The sequence below is a fragment of the Arvicanthis niloticus genome, chromosome 11 (genome assembly GCF_011762505.2).
Source record: "Arvicanthis niloticus isolate mArvNil1 chromosome 11, mArvNil1.pat.X, whole genome shotgun sequence".
Lineage (NCBI taxonomy): Eukaryota > Metazoa > Chordata > Mammalia > Rodentia > Muridae > Arvicanthis > Arvicanthis niloticus.
Window position 1 is genome coordinate 72128383 of NC_047668.1, and position 21261 is coordinate 72149643.

Consider the following 21261-nt stretch of genomic DNA (forward strand, 5'->3'; position numbering starts at 1 on the left):
ACCTGCTGCTGTCAGGGAGTGTGAGGACTGGTACCGAGGAGCGGAATTCAGCATCTCCTTCCTGGATCCCGTGACCCAGGGCAGCCATTCCTCCTGTGAACCCTTAACGCATCCCACACCAGCGAGCTCAGGATTGAGATGCAAAGTCCAGGGACCAATACTGCCCTTAAAATCTGGTAGAAGATGCCAGGTTCTGGGGAGTGAGATGGGTGGGGTAGAGATACAGAGGTGTGGGATGCCTGAGAACTGAAAGGCAGGGAGGGGAGGTATTGAGGGGGAGGAGAGAAAGGGAGACAAGGAAAACAAAAGGGAGAGGGGACAAGAAAACCCAATTCCCTCTTTCTCACAATTCTCACAAGGTTCTGCCTGACCATCGGAGTGTTGGATGGCTCTTCCTTCAGTCTGGTATCTAATGGCTAATGCATCTGGGGGCTGGATGGCCTGAAAATGAAGTGTGCTGTAACGTCAAAGCAGGGTCTCTCTGCCTCACATCTACATGGGGATGACATGAGAGGCATGCCAACATTCCAGGAATCTCCAAGTAGTGATGTTCTGTCCAGATAACGAAGCTCAAAGCCAGATAAAAGGAAAGCAAGCCCTGGGGTTGGCAACCTCAGAGGGTAAGGTAGCATGAGCCAGCCTGGAGCTGATTGGACAAAGCCCTTGAGAGCCACAGAGCACACTCGACATCTATAAAAGCAAATGCCCAGCTAATTTCTTTATTAGACAAGCAATATATGTTACTTCTAGAAAGACAAGAAAACGTAGATAATCACTTGGTAGACTGGGAAGGACGAGGTCCCTAACCCTATCACCCCACGGCTCTTAGCAGTCACTAATGGCTAAGTGCCTAGATTCTGGGGTTGCCCTGCCCAGGCCAGAGTTCACCTCTCCACTTACAGCTGGCAGCCACAGGGGAGTCCTTTAGCTTTTCTCATCTGTATATCAGAGATGCTGATAGTAGCCGCTCTCATAGCAACTTGTGAAATTTCAAGATGCTAACACTGTACTGTCTGAAGTAGCAGCTGAACTATATCAAATGCTGTAACTGTAACACTGTGGCCATTGTAACAAAAACGTTTACTATTACTGTATTTCTAGCTTTTCCCCCCCGTGTGACATACAGAAAGTATTATGTGTGACACAGCTTTTTTGAGGACATGGTTGCCCTGTGCTGCTGATAGGTTGTCTTTTCATGGACAGATTGTTACTATTAAGCTAATGTTTGCTCATCGTGGAATGTGCCCCCCAAAGGTTTCACATAAATGATCACATTAAGTCCTCACAATAACTGAAAACTGGGTACCAATGAGGAGATGCTTAAGTGCCTTCGCGGTAGAATCTTACGAGTTAGCAGGCAGGTATTCTGACTTTTAAACTTGCTCATGTTAGTACTTTATATGGACTTTGTAAGAAGATCAGGTTTCTTTAGGATCTCTGGAAAGAGGCAGGTTTGGACGTGAGTGTGTGCCCTCCATCCCTTCCTGCAACAAAGAAGAGTCAGTCTGGTACCTCAGGCCAGCAAGGATGGTACCCACTGCCAGTTATCCTTGGGGGTATACACTTCTGAATTGCAAACACTTGTGTCTGCCTCATGTTCTCTTGGGCTTGCAGCCTCTAATCTAGCATCTCTCTCAGATCTGAAACGGTCTTAGGTCCAGGGTTGTTCTTCTTTTTCCTGAGCGGTCTTTGACAGTACCATGTGTGCCACTGACCGTAGTTTCTTCACCCTTCTCTTTCCCTTTGACCTCTGCCCTCAAACTTTGTCCATTAATTTAATTAAATCTTTGCTAACCCTACGCACATGAAGCCCAGTTCTGGCCCATGCAGGAACGTAGGAGAAGAAAGCTATTTGAGAAGACACCCACACAAAAAAGCAGGGCCAAAACCAAAAGGTGGCTCGTTCGTACAGCCACTCGGCTGAGCCAGATGGGTTTAATGGGAGAACTGACTTTACTGTGAATGTGGCGATGAGCGGGTCGATCGAGTGTGATGGATGACAGTGACATTCTGGGACTAACCCCTTGTTTCTTCATTTAGGAGCAGCTCAGAGCTGAGGAAGGAGAAATCCCGAGATGCTGCAAGGTGCCGGCGCAGCAAGGAGACAGAGGTCTTCTATGAACTGGCTCATGAGTTACCCCTGCCCCACACTGTGAGCTCCCACCTGGACAAAGCCTCCATCATGCGTCTAGCCATCAGCTTCCTGCGGACACATAAGCTCCTGTCCTCAGGTAAGGCTTGACAGGTCCTGCCCCAAGCTGGCATGTCCCTGGGCCTCACTTTCAGACACATCTACAAATATCCACCCACAATAAGGCTGACACAGCCTTTAGTGTTACATCTATTTGTTTGCATGTGAGTGTGTGCATGTGGGTCACAGGACCACCGTTGGGAGTCCATTCTGTTCTCTTCTTCCATCATCTGGGACCTGGGGCTTGAAGGTTGTCAGGCTTAGCAGCAGGTGCCTCTACCCATTGGCCATCTTGCTTCATTTTAGCGTCTCCTCTCTGGCAATGGTCTTCTCATGAGTACACTCAGGGGAAGAGGTCAAGGACAGGCCCAAGGGAGAGTATGAGGTGCTCCCAGAAGCAAGACAGAAAGAAGCTGGAGACCGGATAGTAGCTTCTGCTGGAAACCCAGCTCTGCTACCTCTGGCAGAAAGCCATGCTCCATACTGTGTTGACTCTGTAGGAAGGTCTTGTCCTCCAGCCACCTTTCTAGGACACCAGAGACAGTGATGTGATCTCTGGAACCTTGGTTTCCTTGCCTATAAACTGGTATTAGCCAGGCATACTGCACAGAGCAGGGTGGATGGCGGGGCCACTGTAGGACTGAGTGGAGACAGTGGCTCAGCTCCATGCATTTCCTAATGGATAGATAGCCCTGTGCTAGATGACCGCCTCAAACATCGCTCACCCTTGGCCGGCCAATGCTTTCTTTCCCCCTCACATCTCTTTACCAACAGTCCATAAAGAGTGTTTTCGTCCCTTTCTCAGAGTTACAAACCTCAAAAATCATTTCCTGTTAGGCCTCACCAAGAAGAGGCAGCCTGGGAGTTCCACTTTCAGATCCTATGTGCAATCTTTCTTGTCAGTTTTATCAGTTCTATAAGGAAACTGGGCAGCATATAGCAGCCAGGCTGGCACTACAGCTGTGCAGCGTCTGAGTGCATGAGCAAGGGAGGCAGTCAGGAGGGAAGAAGATTCTGTGGCTCATTTTCAGTTTTCCTAAGTGAATGTGTCACTCTGGAGATGACTCCTTCTGCCATCCCATAACAACATGGGGGCAAGAGCCCCCTGCACAGAGGGGATCCAGTACGAGGCGGGAAAGCCAGACTGTCCTGTGCTATTCTGGGCCCTCTGCACAGGAAGGATATATGGAAAAGGCCTTCGGAGGAGAGAATGATTGCTCACCCCACCCCCGAACTTGAACCCCAACCCCACCCCGTTGCCACCCCCAACCTCTAGACTGGAAGCTAAGCCTGTGCTACAAGGCTGAGGTGACCGTGCTGTCACAGAAAAGGGCAGAGATGCTGCACACACAGCAGGGCAACAGTAATTACTCAGTTGTGGGTGAAAATGGTTGAGAGAAGTTCAGGCTAAGGCCTTGTAAAGCTTGGACTGCGAAATAAAAAGGCAGACTCCCGGAGAGTCTGTTCCAGGGCCCTTGCAGGCCTTCCTTTCACAGAGGTTTGTCCTCTTGGAGAAATGGGGACAGCAATTCCGTGATTTGTAGGATTCTGCAAAGCCTGTTGGGGAAAGAAAAAAAAGCTGATAAGGGGCAGGGAGCCAACGTCCGAGTGAAGCAGCTGAAGCCTGACCAGGACTAGCCAGGAGCAGTGGGTGGGCAGGAGGTTCTGAGAGCTGTGTCTGTGTCCTGCTGTCGTAGTGGGAACACATTGTCTGTGCTCGCCCACACAGAAGCCTGTGTGTCTTCCTCAGTGGGTCAGGTTGATTTGCAGAGGCCTTGGCTAGGGTTGGGTCTTCTGAGCTTATCTGTCCTCATGTGTCCTGGTGCAGCCCCTCTCACACTCCACGTACTACATAAAGCCACAGGTATAGGACTAGGCGTCACACGCCCGGCTCAGGAGCTCTGAGTCTTGAGGACAAGGACCGCCTACTCCCTAAGCAGCCCAAGCACAGGCGACCAGAGTCCTTGGCTCATCAGCTCGGGGACTCATCTAGTCCTGGCGACCTTGAAGAAGCACTCCTGAGTGCAGCCATGGAAGGGGATGTGGCTCAGTTCTCCTTTTCTGCTGCTTCTCGAGGCTCCTACCAGGTGTTCTCTGGACCGGTTGTAGAAACCATTTTCAGAATTGGAGTGTAAAGCAACCCTTTTCCTCCCCACCCGCCCTTTGTTTTAGTGTGTGAGTACATGCTCTTGAGAGGTTAGGGAAGGGCGTCTGGGTCTTGCTTGATGGCTTCTTCCTCACGTCTTTTAGACAGGACCTCTCGCTCAACCCGAAGCTCACCATTTTAGTTAGCTTGGCTGGCCTGAAAACTCAGAGTATCTACCCGTCTGTGCCGGTCAACATCAGGGTTGAGGGCACACATGGTCAACCTCAGTCAACGCCGAGGACGCACATCTTCAATGTTCTTTACCTCCTGAGCCATCCTCTCACCCCTGCATCATAGGTCTTGTCTTGTTTTTGTTTTTTGTTTTTCTATGATAAGAAGTTTAGAGGGTCTTTGAGCAGACAACCTCCTACACTTGGCTTATTGGCGTGGCTGCCATCTCTCTCAGCGACGTTGTACAGGGCTTTCTCTCATTGGGCCTCAGAGCCCGTGCAACACTGTTAGATGATATGAAAGTCTCTAGCCCGCTGTACAGGTTATAGCTTAGAAGTAGTTCTAATACACAGAAACGACGTAAGAGAAAAGCCAGCGAACCCTAATGTCTTTGGACCCACCTTTTAGCAGTTCTAGTGGTATCGACATATACTTTCTCAACTCAGAACAAACTACAGACTCGTTACTTAGGCAAGTCGAGGTTGTAGATCTCATAGTTCAAATGGCTAAAAAAAAAAAAAAAACAAAAAAAAACAAACCAAAAAACAGGCTTAGCATTAGGAGTGTTTCTTCTTTTCTTAGCAACACACTTCCTTTGATTTTCACAGTAGGCTGTTGTGTGTGGGAATGTTGGGAAGGAAGCCTCCGCTCTGAGAACTCCAGGCTGAGCTTAGGCCACGGTTGAGATTCATATCACAGGAAACAAATCGAAACAATAGCTTTACGATACTTGCTCCCATGCTGGCCCGAGAGGACAGAACACATTCTGGCGGGAACATGAGTGGAAATATCACTCAATTGTCTTAAATCCTCTTTCAAGGTGAGCCCTGCGCTCTGGAGCTGAAGGAGAGTCACTTCTGCATTCCGAGAGCGTTAGATCGCAGTAAATGTGCAGAATGGACGTTCTCCCCAATTCTGATTTGAGCCCCTCCCCCCAAAAAAATCAAATTCTTGTTCCTGTAGAGTTGGAGGTCAGCACAAAGCCAGTTTTCTAGACAGAAATGTCTGGTTTATTTTTTGTTATTTTGATTTAAATTTATTTATGCTGGGTTCCTGGCATTTGCCTAGTGAAGACACATAGTCTGCTCAGGATATGATTCTCTGGTCCCTGAGTATCTATCAGGACAAAAGGGGCAGACTTATGACAGCAGATGTGATTTCTGTGCCTGTGGTAAGACCTGTTTTCCCTGGTTTTCAGCCCAATTGTTTTACTCTCCCACTCCCTGGCCCCACCTATACTCAAAATCAAGGCCTTTTCTGTCCTGTCTGGAAGGAGGCCAGAAAGATGATTCATGCCAGGATGTTACTGTCTGAGAGCAGCCAGCAGTCCCTTCAAGAAAGTCTAACTTTGTGTATAGTGTTCTCTTAAAGCAGCGAGTCTGGCCAGTCAGGCGATGGCAACTGACTGTAGCTCCACATAGCATTTCACGAAGGCAGCGCTAGCAAGGATCCGGTGAGCGGGTGTGGAAAAAGCAAACTAAAAATCTCCAGTGATGGACTTCTGGGGCACACCAGGAGAGCAGCAAGGTCAGGTGGGATCTATTACTCTGCTGAAAGTGGGCTCAAGCCTTCCCACAGTGGGCATAAGGTGCAGCAGAAGATAGAGGAAGTGGCCCATCCTCTTTCCTTGCAGCTCTGTGTGTCCAAAAGGCTTGAGCACTGTGGTGCTGTGAGAGGAGGCACTGCATAGGCACAGCCTTTGAAAGGAAAGACCCTGTGGAGATAACTCAGTACCCAGCATGTGGGGAGTAGGAAGCCTGTATCTGAGCTTGTCTGGAACATTCTAGCCCTTCTAGAGTTTCTCGGAGAGGGAAATGTCTAGAATCATCCTGGTGGAGTAAGAATATAGTGGCCTCACTGCTGGCCTCAAAGACCCAGTCAGAGACCCCCTGCTCTGCCACCTGCTAGTTCACTTGAGGCAAATGGCTCTACAGTTCTGGTGTGTCACCCACCATGGGCGGTGCTGTCTAAAGGAAGTGAGCGGTGCTCCGGAAAAGGTGCTCCACAACCTTCTCAGCTGCACATATCCTGGCTGTGGAGCCATCAAAGCCTGTTTACTGGAGCTATTTTTAGCATTAAAGAAACTTGTGCTCCTTCTCAGTGGAGACGGTTCGTCTATACTACAGTTCTTTGAGATTCGAACCCTGACAGGTCCTGGGAAGCAAATGGCCAGGATGTAGAAACTGAGATAATTAGTCCTAGCCCAATACCTTAGCAAGCACCTACTTTATTTTGTACCAACAGTTTGCTCTCCATTCTTGTCAGCATCCCCAGGAGATGCTTAGACTCTTCAACAGATGTCTTCCCTGGAGGCTTGTTGGTGCCTGAAGGGTGGGATTGCATCCTTCCTTGCAGTGTCCCCAGAGTTTTCCACAGGACTGAGTGTGTAATGAGAGCCACTGGTGAGCCCATCCCTTTTTCCAGCCCAGGGAAGACATGGGGGAAAAGCTTAGTAACTGCAGTGAGTGAGCTTTCCCCAAGCCCAGTGCAGGGTCAGATATTTATATAGGGGGAGGTCTGGTGTGCACAGCCGTGAGGCTTAGCAGTTTTCAACAGAGATGTGACAGGAGGCTCAGGACTCTGGGTGCAGCAGGGGGATGTCTGCCTTCCTCTTCCAGGCTGGGAGTGACCTGGCCAAGTTCCTTCAGAGACTCCCAGGAGAATAAGCAGGTGCTACAAGAGCAAATAGTTCCACTGAAGGAAGAGGCCACGCCCAAGCCTGGCTGCTCCAAGGTCCCAGAAAAGGAGAGGGCTGCTGGCTTCCTTGACCCTGTAGTCATTGTGACTTGAGTCTCAAGACGTCATGTGTCTGTGGCCCCAGAGCACCCTTCTCCAAAGGGCAGTCAACGCCACTGTAGGCAATTTCGCCACCTCCTGGAAGTAAGCGGACTGGACACTTCAGAAAGCCCGCTTGGCTGTGCTACTAGGCCTGTTCAAAACAGGAAACTTTAAGCAGAACTATTTTCTCTGGGTCTAGTAACCCAAATAGGTTGTCTTGGGAGCACTCCAGATTTTGAAGTCAGTGTTGCCACTGAGATCAAAGAAGCTGAAGAGAAAATAAATTCTCAGTAGGCCTCAGCGCTGGCCTCTGTTTGTCTGGAGAAAGTGGCCACCTCACCGGTGTAACCCAAATGCAGATGAACCTTCTCCTTGCCCGTTTCCCAGGTTGGGCACCCTTGCCCAGCCTGGCTGGTTTTCCCTACATGGGGAAAACCATCTTCAGCACGTGGTCCCTGGAGCAACAGCTTTGACGCCCTCTGAACATGGTTTTGTTTTTTGTTTTTTTAAAGGAAGAAAAGGCTCTTTCCCAGCTCTCCTGAATTAGGCAGGAAGTATGGGGCAGGGGGTGGAACCTTCCAGCACACCTCGGGTGGGGAACAGCCTCCTCTTACTTGCACGGTCTTGGGCTCTGGGCTCAGCTTAATTTTTCAGCAGAGAGTTCTGTGATTTTTACTTCGCATAAAACCCCATAAGTTGCATAGCAGTCCTGGGAGGTCCTGGCACACCCTCTCAGCCTGCCTTCTCTCCTATCACCCCTGTGTAACCTGGATGCGCACTCCCTGGGAGCTGCTCACATTAGCAGCTGCTTCATTTGCTCCTTTAGAATGTGCTCATCCTCATCAGTCCAGAAGACTGCTGAGGTGCCGGAGAGCATCAGACAGACAGACAGACAGACAGAGACCCAGGAGGGTACCGGGTGCTGCACAGGGAGAGGCACAGCTTTAGCTGCTGGTACTAGTATGGAGAGAATACACTGCCCTCACTGTGACCCATGCCTTGGAGAACTAAAGGAACATTATCAGGAGAGTAGTCCCACCCTGTTCCTCTGCAGAAATGGCAGGATCTGGGATTCCGACATGTTCTCTGGTTCTGTGCCCTGAAAAGTAGCTGGTCCCAAGCAGTCCCATTAAAGCATCTTTGTAGGAACATCTACACCTTTGGGTCTGTTCTTCTGAGATTTATGGGTTTACAGGCAGTAAGACAGGAGAATTAAATAAACCCTTAGTCTTTGCTTCTTCAAGGGCCTTTGATGTTGACTACACAGCGTAAGTGATGCCCATCTAGGTGTATCTTATACTCTACAGAAAAAAATCTCCTTTTGAAATCTCTTTTTGCATCAGTGAATATTAACTATCTAAGTGGCAGCCTACTCTCTGAGCCTCCTGCTCTGTAAATCAAGCCAGGCATTCTTGGATTGTGGCTTGTGCTAGATGAATACAGACTGTGGTAGTGTTTCTAATTTTGAGACAAGGTTATATTATATAGCCCTAGCTAGACTTGAACTCACTTAGGTAGTCCAGGATAGCCTCAGATTCACAGATATTCATTCACCTGCCTCTGCCTCCTGATATCTGGGATTAAAGACTTGCTCTAACACACCTGGTTAGTTACAGATTTTTAAAGCACACATATTTGGCATTACATAACGAACAGAAGAGGGTATAGCCTGTGGTCTGAGGATAACAGCCAAGGGCCAGGACAAGAGCTGAGCCTAAATTATAGAGGTGTACTTGATAGTACAGGATATACAGAGTGCATGGGTTGGGGTAGATGTTTTCCCATATTCCCCCTAGTATCTGCCTCTTTAGTCTGCCTCTTGCTCCCTCACGGTTTTGTGCCTCTAAGTTTCATTCTCTTTAGACTATTCTGTGTGCTAACCCCAGACTAATGTTCCCAAAGTAGTGCTTTAAGAAGCCACCTCTCTGCCCCTTGACTGGAAGAGACGCTACAGAATACTGGGCTTCCTTATTTGCACAGTTTTTGATATTGGGACATGGATCTTCTGCAACCCAGATGGGCTCTTCTCCATCCTGGGAGGGAGCCTGCTGTGTGTTCTGCAGTGGTGGGCAGCCCAATCCTGTTCAGCTGCCTGACAAACCTCTTTCCATCCTAGTGTGAACTCTTGTTTCATGAGTCCTCTCAACCCTGATTCTTTGAAAGAGTCATCTCTCCTTTGACCCCTGGAGCTTTTGCTCTCTGCACCCCTTCTTTGGTACACCATCATAACATGCGGGAGTGCCTATTTAGCTTTGCAAGGTTGTGTGCCACAAACTCTCCACCTTGGCTCTGATCAATTTGAGATAGTAATGGTGTCTTAGAGGGAGCAGATGGGTAGAGCTTGCAGTCATTGATACCATTTTAAGCAGATTACATTCTTGATCCTTACAATTCAAGAAGCTGGGAATCACTCTCCTGGTTTGCTGATGAGGAAACCGTGTTCAGTTATTACCTTAAGTCATGACCAAGTGGGAGGCAGATCTAGGAATAGATACAGCATTTGACTTCAAAGCTTGTGAGGTGGTTGGACGGGGCTACTGCATTTAGCTCCTGGGACTTATTAACTTTCTAGACATCCCAGCCTTTGGCACAATAGATTAACTCAGAAATCTAGCTCTATAAAATGAGACTGCAATGGCACGTGCCTCGTGAGTCATCGTAAAGCCCATGAAAAGTGTTTAATGTGTTGTCTGTGGTTATTGTTCCACTTATGTTAGCAGCTAAAATATCGGTTGCTGCTGCTATGATGTCCAGTTTTGTATCTGTAGACCCTTCCCCTACTCTTCCTATTGGTACAGCAAATTCTGCTACCACAGAAACCACACTATCCCAAAGTCATTGTCAGTGTGACCTGGGTGTTTTATCTAGAATTTGCTCATCAGGCATGTGGCAAATGCTTAGATGGTTGGCAACATGCCTTTCCCAAAAAAGTCCACCCTTTGCTCTAGAGCCACGCCTGTCCCCTCAGTCTTATCTGTTTAACACCCATGCACGTTGTTCATCTCTTCTTCCAGTCTGCTCTGAAAATGAATCTGAAGCTGAGGCTGACCAGCAAATGGATAACTTGTACCTGAAAGCCTTGGAGGGTTTCATTGCTGTGGTGACCCAAGACGGTGACATGATCTTTCTGTCGGAAAACATCAGCAAGTTCATGGGACTTACCCAGGTGACACCCTCTGCCTCTTTCAATGGGGAAAAAAAAGTCTATATTTGCGGAAATAGAAGCTAACAGGAGGTCCTAGGCATCCTCTCTCTTGACTTTTCCTTACACATTCCCATATGATGATGACAGTTCTTAGGCCACAAACCCCGAGAAACATGCTCCCAGTGTCATGGGGCTTGGCATTGCTCGTGGCTGCCCTGGCAGGTCTCTTCTAGTTAGATTAACTTGGCAACCGTATGAATCAAGTCCCTGTTGCCACCAATACTGCTCTGTCACATCTGTAAGTCCATGGACCCAATATTGGCTGGAGACTATTGATGACCACCCAATTCATCTCCCTTCCTGTCTCTAAATACAGATGTTATACTAGCTTCCTCCTGGAGTCTGACTTCATCATAGTAACAGTGTCTGGCCTTGCTTTTGAAACAGGTAGAACTGACAGGACACAGCATCTTTGACTTCACTCATCCTTGCGACCACGAGGAGATCCGTGAGAACCTGACTCTCAAAAATGGTAAAACATTCTTCAATGTTTGCATTCTTCTCATGATCTCCTCCCCACAAGTCTACACAAATAGCCCAAAAGGATTATGGTACAGTGCTGGGAAAAAACTGGCATTCATAGTAGGTTCCAGTTGGACTAGTTCTTGGGTGGGTGTGCGGCCATTGAGATGAGACCCAGCACATAGAATAGCTCCTAATGACCATCCATGATGCCTGATGTCACACTACCAGGTTAGGGTGCCAACTCTAGGACGTTTCATCACCTGAGATCAATCATCTCTGCTAAGTGACACCACCCAAACCAATAGCTTCATCTACGCCAAATTATTTATGGGAGCTGCTACAGGCGCCTTTAATCGTGTATCAAACTACCCAACACGCGGGCTTAAGCAATCTCCCACGTTTCTGTAGATTCTGTGGGCAGGTCTCTAGCTCTATGTGACATCAGCTGGGTTGCAGTCATCAGGGGATGAACTAGGTTGAAGTGATTAAAATGGCTCACCAGATTTGTAGCTGGGATAGTGACTATGGCTCTCAGGCTATGTAGCCTCCTGGGAGCCTTCATCATATGGAGACTCTAGAGTAGCCATCTTATGTGACAGCCTAGGGCCACGTTTCTTCTCCCTGTAAAGTGCAATTGTAGAAGCTGGCAGACCTTCCTAGGCCTGAGTCCCGAAATGGGCATGTCACCACTTCTAACCCTATTCTGCTGGTGAGTGCAAGGTTCAGGCCTGGCCTGTATGTCAGGTGTGTGTCAAGAGGCGTGACCCTTAGGATTACTACTGTGAAGAGTAGCTATTACAGGAATGTGGAGATTTTCAGAACTAAAACTTTGGGGCTGGAGAGCTGGCTCAGTGGTTAAGAGTACAGGCTATTCTTCCAGAGGACCTAAGTTGACCTCCCAAGGTCTTTTGACTGGTGGTGGGTCACAACCTCCTGTAACACCAGCTTCAGGAGATCCAGGGTCCTTCCCTGACCTCTGCAGGTATCTGCACAAATATGTGCTCTTAAAAATTTCAGAAAATCTTTCAAAATCAAACAAAAGAAGCCATAGCCGTAGGCAGCAGGGGCTCCCAATGACTGCCGAGATTCTCTCTGTACTTGAGAGTCTATCATTGGTCTGGACAGACTCCCCCACATCAAAACATCTTTTACTTCTCTCACCTGTCACTACCATGGGGTGTGAGCTCATCCAACCTGAATAGCAAAGGCAGTGATACCACGCCTGTGAAGTGTTCTCATTGCCATGCCTGCTGCGAAAGCTGGGGCTTTATTGGCTCACTTCTCCTGTTGGTACAGAGTATTGTAATCCACACTTAGACTTACAAAGCTTTGTAAAATTATAACCACCTCCCTTTCTGATGCTGCCCTGACCTCTCATCTGGATTGCTTGGCCAGCTGACTCCCAGAGTATAGAGGCTGGGGACCTCCATGAGTTAATTTGTCTTGCCTGTGGTACCGAGAAACACTAGGCTATATAGAATGATTGGTTCTTGTATGTTGAAGAGGCTATCGGCTACAGGCATGCACCACCATGCTTGGCTTTCAGAAGTACTTTCTAAAGAGGTGTCTCTTATGGCTTCTCTTCTAGAGAACACTGGTCCCTGGGTTCTTGGTCTCAATCAACTGCTGACCAAAATCTCTGTTTGAGTCTGTGAACTGAACTAAGAATCTCAGTCCTGTGCTGCTTAAAGTCTTTCTTTTCAAATCAATGGCAAAAGATGAGGCCAAATGTAGGTTTAGGTTCTCTGGCTCACAGCTGAGTGCCTTCCACTTATCTGAGGAACACTCAGATTCATGAATGGGGATTTGAGATCAAGCAAACTCAGCCAATCAGCAAGTCCTCACTGAAGATTTCAGGCTGCATAGACTCACGCCTAAAAGCAAGGGGTCAGTATGGATTCCTGGAGGAAGAGAAGGTCAGGAGACAGGCTCTGGAATGCTTTGATGGTGAGGTGGAGTGCCTCAAACTTTGTCCTGTAAACAGTCAAGGGCTGTTGAAGATGCTTAAGCTGAGGTGATACTATCAGACATCAGAATGGGGAGACTCCAGAGATTAGCATAGCAAGTTAGGAGCCCACAATAACAACCCAGACTATTAGCCACAATTCAATCTCCAGCTCCCTCATTCTTAACTCCTGGGGGCTTTCTCAATACAGTTAAAACTCATCATATGCAAACCCCACCTAATAACTAAAATTATAAGAATGGGGAGAGTTTATCAGAACAACATTCAAGCTGTCACTTAATGGGTTCTGCAAAAGATGTTTAAGTTTAGTTCAAGGAGGCCAGTTCTTTTGATACACAACTCTTCTAGACTGTCAGTCCAGGTTCCTTAGCGGTGTGGGTGCAGAGGCTGACAGCTTCTCTTAGAAAATAGTGTAACTATTTGTTGGAAGGTTCTAGATTGCTCTGGCCTTTGGAGGCCGAGAATGGAGGTGGAGGTGTAGCCACAATTTAGACACAGTTGGTCTCATATTTGCTATTCTGCATAACAAGAAGCAGAAAAACTGGGCCGGCTTTGGAGACTTGTACTGAAGGAAAGAAGCTGTATGTTCTTTGTCTCGGTGATTTACTTAATCCTGAATGAAAGGTGATCTAATTGATCTTTGTCAAAAACATCTTTAAGATAGACTTGTCCACCCAGTTCCAGTTAAAAACAAGGTGTGTGTGTGTGTGTGTGTGTGTGTGTGTGTGTATGTGTGTGTGTCTCCTCCCCTCCTTGACATGTGTCACTTTTGGAAGAAAACTGATGAATGGTACATTATCCAGAAAGAACATAGTCACTCCAGGATGCAGATAGGATATAGGTCTCTCATGTTCCTGAGAGACAGGCTAGAAAGAGCACAGAGAACAATTGTCCAAGGATAATTCTAACTGGACAGTGTTCTTGAGCTACCATGGTCACTCTCAAGCTTCCCGCCCGAGGACGCAGGTCTGGCTGGGGAGAGACATCTGCAACTGTGGCTGTAGCCTCACAACTCTCAGGTGACAAACAGGTACAGTGGGAAGCAGACATGGGGCAGCTCCTGCCTTCCAGGCCTTCGTGCTCCTGGCGATGCAGTTACACAGGAGCATCTACGCAGCCTTCCTCAGGCCCAGTACCTCTTTCTCCAAGACAGACATCTGGCTTTTTGCAGGGGAGCTCTGTCTCCCAGTAGCCCATCCACTGCGAGTCTCCATGGACCTGGAGTTAGCTCATGGCCCCTGGGTGGAACTGGACATCACTAGAAGCTTTGTAAAAACCTTCCTTGACATATTTCTGTCTCCTAGTTCTGACCACAATTGAGCCAAGGCTCGAGGCACAGCAGCTGAGGGTTACCATTAATTAGTATTTAGGCCACGACGGACTCTGCCCATGGCACTCAACTACCAACAACTAGGAAACACAAATAGATTGTAATTTGGATTAATTCAACTGGATCCCACACCGTTCCCCACTCAGGCACTGGTTTTGGGAAGAAGAGTAAAGACATGTCTACCGAGCGTGACTTCTTCATGAGGATGAAGTGCACAGTTACCAACAGAGGCCGGACTGTCAACCTCAAGTCCGCCACCTGGAAGGTAGGCTATCAGTCGTGGCTTGTACTCTCAAGTGTGAGCTGGGAGCATGGGATGCCTGAGGCCCTGTCCCTCTTCTCAGCAGTCTCGGTCTTGTCTTACTTCTGTGGTTTGTCCCCAGGTCTTGCACTGCACCGGGCAAGTGAGAGTCTACAACAACTGTCCCCCTCACAATAGCCTCTGTGGCTACAAGGAGCCTCTGCTGTCCTGCCTCATCATCATGTGTGAGCCGATCCAGCACCCGTCTCACATGGACATCCCCTTGGACAGCAAGACTTTCCTGAGCCGCCACAGCATGGACATGAAGTTCACCTACTGTGATGACAGGTGAGGTGTTGGGAATCTGAAGTCCCAGCAAGAACGGGGGTGTGTCTTACCTGTGTGTTTCTGTGTGAGTGTACCTACAGTGCAGGGATGGGATTAGGACATAGTGTGGTATTGCTGGTTGCAAGTTTGTAGAAGGTAGCCTCCTTCCACGTGAAGACTTTAAAGTGAAGTGAGCTAGGCTGGACTCTGATCCCCAATTCTAAAGCAGCTGGACGTTTTCTTAGAGGTAGGGGTACAGAAGCAATTAAGAGAGTGGGCTTGGACTCGAGAGCCTAGCCTCTGACAGAGTCATCTGTGGTCAGTGTAGGCTACTGTTCTCACCTTCATCAAAGGTGAGACCACAGAGGGTGCACAAGGAAGGCATGCCGTGCGATTGTCATTCCATGCAGGGTGTGTGTAGACTACACCACAGTCACTACCCACTTCTGCTGCTGCTGGGGTCTAGTTGTGGAGGAGGATGGTGAGAACAAGTTGTGACCTGCAGTAGCTTGCCTCAGGGGGAGGAAAGGCAGGCGGGGCGCACTGGGGTATGTCTCCCTAGCCAGAGTAAATGGCACCACCATGTCTGACTGCTTTACCCAGCATGAGTTCAACTCTGCAGTGTCTCTCGGCAAGTGTACTGCTTGTCACTCTGAATGAATGATTTGTTTCTGCTGTGTTTTATAGGGTCATTCTGAGAGGTCACAAGTTGTGAACACACTTGGAAAAATACAAAGCCATAGCATGTGGAGGCTTTGTGTCTCCGCTCATTTCCATTCCTGGCTTCCCCAAAGCGAAGAGCTTCCTCCTGAGCTCAGGGCAATAATAAGCTTGCCTCTGAAAGTCTGTGGCCCACAGAAGCCCGAGACAGCCTGCTCTTCCCCATAGCAGGAGGCCCCCAAACCCCAAGGCAGAAGCTCCTGACAGCCCCCTCAGGCCCAGCTCCTCTTGTTCTCAGCTAGGGGCATCTGTTTCTAGGGAGACATCTCTGGTCTCTAGGCTAGGTTTAGACCCTCCACTCTAGATGGACCTGGTGTGTTGGCTATCACTTAGGGCTCCATTTCAGAAGTAACGTAAAAGATCCTTGCCATGTTCCTGTCTCCTAGTTCTGATCACAACAGAGTTGGCTCTCAAGGCAGTGGGTGGTAGTGTTCATGTTTATGTAATTAGGAAAAGTTCTACAAGCTCACAGGGAGAGAAAAGTGCACTGGTCAGCACTAATGGTCATTCTAGTGTTACCACTGCTGTTATGGCGGTGACCACTGGATGTTCAACACATCCAATCCTGTATCTGCAGAAACATTCTGAGCAGAAGGTAGCTCTGAGGTGTATGCCCTGTACTGGCTTTAGAGAGAAAGTCTTGAGGTGAAATGATACTTAGGATGCCTCTCTGGCCACCCAGGAGTGGCCAGGGCTGTGGGGGGTAGATAGGAGGGAGTCACTCTGACTTGATCTCAGCTCCATAAGCAGGGAGAGCCAAGCTGTCCTCAAATCACCTGCCATCTCTAGATAACAGAAAAGAGATTTTAAAAAGAAGCTGGCAGGTGAGGGAACTATCCTCCAGAACGGTTAATTTATTGCTAATGTTTTCATTCATTTCGTGATTTGAATGGGTTTCAGATAAAGGCTCTAGCCTTGAGTTAAAGGCAAAGGGGGAAAGACACAAGAAATGGGAACCTAAAGGGATGAAGACACCATGTACACAGAAAGAGCGAGGTGCCACGTTGACCTCCTTAGTTTGACTCAGGATGGCAGGTCACTAGAAGGATCCTGTGACTTAGGGCTTTGGGACTCATTGTGTACAGAGAGATGCCGCTTTTGATGTCTTAGGACACACTCTATTTTCAGCATAATCTTGTCTTTCAAGGAAGCTGATTGCATGGCCCAACATGATTTCTGTTCTGCTAGGAAGACAACTGCAGAGAGACGCAAACACAGAGCGCCACACGGAGAGTTTAACCGATTAGCAGATTAGTTAACCAGGGTACAGACAGAACAGTTAAAGAAGGGACTATTTTAAGTGTTTAATCCCTTGGTGTTATTTTTCGATTGCTTTGGGTTGGGGGAGGGGCTTTTTCTGTTTCCATGTGTTGGGATGTGGAGGTGTGTGTGTGTGTGTGTGTGTGTGTGTGTGTGTAAGAGAGGAGGGAGAGAGAGTATACATATACACACTAACATGACCTTCTGAGAAATATGCTCCAAACCCAGCACCTACGTGTGATAGCCAGTGCAGAGCAGGGTTTCCCCATTTTACCCAGTGAATTATTTGGTTTGTTGACATCTGACATAGGAGGGGGACATCTGACACAAAGGGGATTGTTTTCCCGTAAGGAAACCAGGAAAGAATCTGAAGAAAGGTGGTTTGAATCCACAGTTAAATTTGAGCAAGTTGATAATTTCCTCTGGAGATAGATATATATAACAAAAAAAAAAGGGGGGGTTGGTTGATACTTTCCTCTGGAGATATATATATATATATATATATATATATATATATATATATATATATATATCAAAAGAAAAAAGGGGTTGGCATCATAGACAGAGGAGAGGAAGGAGGGAGGCAGAGCAGATGGGAGGTCTTATCACTTGTTGAACTCAGGTTTCCACAATCAGTAAATTTAAGACAGTCGCCTTTATGTCCCTGGAGGTGGCTTGGTTATTTGATTATTAGTTATTTGGGACAGCGAATACTTTAAACCCACCAATAGTTCTGTCATTTCACTGACGTACAGAGCACAGTCATGGCTTAGACACACTGCTTATCCGAAAAGCCTGGAACTAAATGTGTTTCTCATTTGTGAGTTTGGGGGAAATTTTTGCATAAACTCTCCTAAGTGAATCCAGAAATTCAAAATCTAAAATGCTCTAGAATCTGAAACTTATAAGTGTTAAAAATTAGTGTTAAGACTTTTAACATTTTGGGCATCAGATTTCCAGATGAAGTGTGCCCAGCCTGTTTAGGGTAGACTGCTGTAGCTCTGTCAACAGGAATGAAGTTTCTTAGCCAGGTAAAAGAAAAAGCTTGTCTTCCTCTAGCCCCCATAGTCCCAAGGCTGGCCTGTGAGTCGCAACAATCTGCCTACCTCAGCATCCTGAGTGCTAAGGATGTCTTTATTAGTAGTATAATTAATGTCCTTCTCTGCTGTGCACTCTATCATGAAAGTTCCATTCTGTCTATTTCTTAACATTCTAAGGAACTAATCCGTGAGCTGTTACTTGGGGAACATCTGCCATGTCTTGAAACTATTATGTCAAAGAGGAAAAAACAAATCCTGGTGGCTAAGGGTTTTGAGCTTGAGATATGAACAGCTTAATGAAACCACAAGGAAGTTGTAGTACAGAACAGAACATGCCATTTATCCAGGAGGAAGACCCAAGCCATTCGCAAATCCTTTAAAAGGGGTGGGTTTTTAAATTCATGTGAGATGCCATCTAGTGGCCAAGTAGAATAACTGTGAAGAAAGCCAACTCATCAAGATAAGGTTTTCTTCGAAAAATTACATATAATCTAAGTGTGATTTTGTGAGTCTTCCTGTTACTTTGAAAGATGTATGAAAATTATAGTGAGAATTTAAAACTAATGAATAACACCACTTAGCCTTTACAGGCAAAGAATTTGAGAGCACCCTGGTTCATCAAAACAAAACAGGGCATAGCCAGGAGTTAGGTTAATAAGTTAGGAAGACTTGCGGGGCTGAGGACATGCTTCAGTAATTAAGAGTGAATACTGACCTTGCAGAGACCCCCACCCCATACACATGATTACAGCTACTTGTAGCTCTACTTATAGTGAACCTCTGGCCTTTGAAGGTATCTGCACATGTACACATGTGCATATATGTATGCATACATACATACACACATACACATACTTAAATCTTTGTGGGGGAAGATGTATGGTGGAATCATTCAAAAAACTTAGGAAGAGTTAAGACAGCACAAGTGAGAGAAGGCTTGAGAATCATGAAAAGAATGTCCAGAAAGACCTGGGCTGGTGAGACAGCTCAGCAAACAGAGGCTCCTGCTGCCAAGCCTGAGAACCTGAGTTTGACCCCCAGAACCTATATGGACAGAGCTGCTTTCACAAGTGGTCTTCTGAACTCAACACACACACACCCACACACACACACACACACACACACACACCCACACAGACACACACACTATGGCATGCACACCCAAAAAAAGAAATGGAGTTTTAAAGAGGAAATTATAAAGAACCAAAAAGTGTGTGACAGGTATGTGTGAAGACAGCTATGAGGTGTGTCAAGTCAAAGAATAAAACATACCAACTTTAAGCTAATTCATTGTAAAATAGTCTGTTCTCTATTGCACATTGGAGATGATTAATACACACTGCTGCTTTTTCTAATGAGTGATATTGATTTCAGGGTGATCTTTTGCAAGGACAGTGCAAGTATTTTGGTTTTATATATGTATCAATTCTAAATGCTTTTGCAGGCCTATCTATTGTCTTTCTTTAGACATCTCAGTCAAGAGTTATCCAGTACTTTTTTAGATCCTGAAGTTAGACTCTAGTGTGCTCTGTGTCCTTGTATCAGCTGACAGTATTCTGGAATCAGCCCTAGCCATGTTTGAATGTATAAAAAAAAATACATGTTATCCTGAATCATCCAGTCGGCTGGAAATGCTCTACACATTCTCTGGGGTTCATCTCAGAGTTTACCACGTGTCATGCCTCAAACCGTGGATGAGTCACTTCTCACGTTTCTTCTTACTCTTCGCGGTTTTGTCAACAGAAAGATGGCTGGTGGCACGCAGGATAGAACTGGTCCAGAATGGAGACCAGGCTACCTTTCAGTGTGTAACGTCACCCTACAGACAACATCTCACGGAGACAACGGAGCTCATAGAGAGGATGGTTAACTCCAGAGCTGATTGTATAGACTTCATGTAACTGGGCAATATTGATGGGGTCTGTCTTGAAATCTGAGTAGTGAATAATCTAGATATCACTAAAGACATACACTGCCAGTGCTGATAAACATACAAAAATAAAAACAAGTGTCTGGGGGGGGGGGCGTCGTTAAAGAACTGAAGGAAAGAGCCGGTGAGGGCTCACATTTATTACTTGGGAAAGCAAGTAGGTGGCTAAAAAGTGCTCAAACCTTTCATCTTCATGAAGAGTTCAGATACTCCCTAGTCACCATGTTTGCATGAGTAATGTTCTCAGCCAACCCTTGGCTTCTGAAGGGAGCAGAGGTGGAAATGGCGCTAGGGGACTATAGGCTGGGAAAGATGGCATGTAACAGATTTCTCCTGCCTCCAGAGGGAACAGCACTCAGAAGAGCTTTTCTTTACTAATTTTTGTCTGGTAGTACATTCTATATAACATACTACACGTGTTTTTAACACACCACACCTCATTTTATGTGCGTTTGTATGCACATATGTATATGGGTTCACTTGTCTGCCTTCATGCTTCTGAAGGTCAGAGGTCAAGATTGGATATCTCCCTCTGTCATTCTCTACGTTGTTTTTTGAGACAGACTCTTGTAAAATTTACTGTTTTGGCTAAAGTGGCTGGTCAGCAAGCTCCCAGGATCTGCCTGTTATTCCACTGCCACCCACTGGCCCCAGCACTGGGTTTGCAGATATCTTCTGCCATGCATCGGGTTTTTACACAGAGGCTGGGGATCCGAACTCAGATCTTCATATTTGCACAGTGAGCGTCTAACGTACTAAGTCATCTCCCCAGTCCTGCTTGTAGACTGTCTTCAGAATAGAGAGCAATCGCAGACAGTGAATACGGCACCTCACAGTTTACTGACATGTGTCCCTCTGAAGGCCAAAGCCAGAGTCTTGTCTGACTTCAGAACAGAGAGACCCTTCTACTGTGCATTATCTGTTTCCTCTCTTTCTTCCTCTCCTGCCTCCTCGTAGCTCTGCCCGAGTCTCTGCTCCTTTCCTCTTTGGTCTACTTCTTTGTCTTCTTGTATTCTTTAATAAAAGAATACACTCGATCCTCGAAAAATCTGACAAATCTTTTTATGTTTCCCCTTTCTCTTGAGCAGTCCCGAGTTGACTTTTAAGTTTATGGATGACCCTAAATGATTCTTCTTCCAGCGAGTCAAGGATCTCTAATTAGGAAGAACTAAGCGGTTCTTCTCCCCTGATGGAGAGCCCAGATGGCACTCTTATCTGGTACAGCCTGAGGAATGAGCAGGGAGGGCCCAGGGGCCATAACAGCTACTCTATAAACAAGTTCAGTTCCTTAACCTCCCTGTGGCGTCGATGTGCCTGCAGTTGGGGGCAAATGGCTTTAAGTTGGGGCTTCCTGGCTTTGTGAAGTCTGAGAACCCGCATGTTCTGCAATTGTGTTTGGGCCGTGTGCACTTTCCAGTTTGTACAGTAGTCTGTTTAAAGGAATGAAGAGGGAAACATTAAATATTTGTTTTGGCTGACAAGATAAATGAA

The 21261-nt window shown here is 46.9% G+C and overlaps 1 protein-coding gene across 1 annotated transcript in view; it reads left to right on the forward strand.

Annotated features, from left to right (window-relative positions):
• Positions 1-21261, forward strand: part of Epas1 (endothelial PAS domain protein 1) — an 80291-nt gene that overhangs the window by 41732 nt on the left and 17298 nt on the right. Inside the window, exons 2-6 of the mRNA XM_034513837.2 lie at positions 2041-2231; positions 10301-10452; positions 10879-10963; positions 14399-14517; positions 14636-14841. Of these exons, the coding sequence (XP_034369728.1) occupies positions 2041-2231; positions 10301-10452; positions 10879-10963; positions 14399-14517; positions 14636-14841 (753 nt within the window). The remainder of the gene's footprint in view (positions 1-2040; positions 2232-10300; positions 10453-10878; positions 10964-14398; positions 14518-14635; positions 14842-21261) is intronic.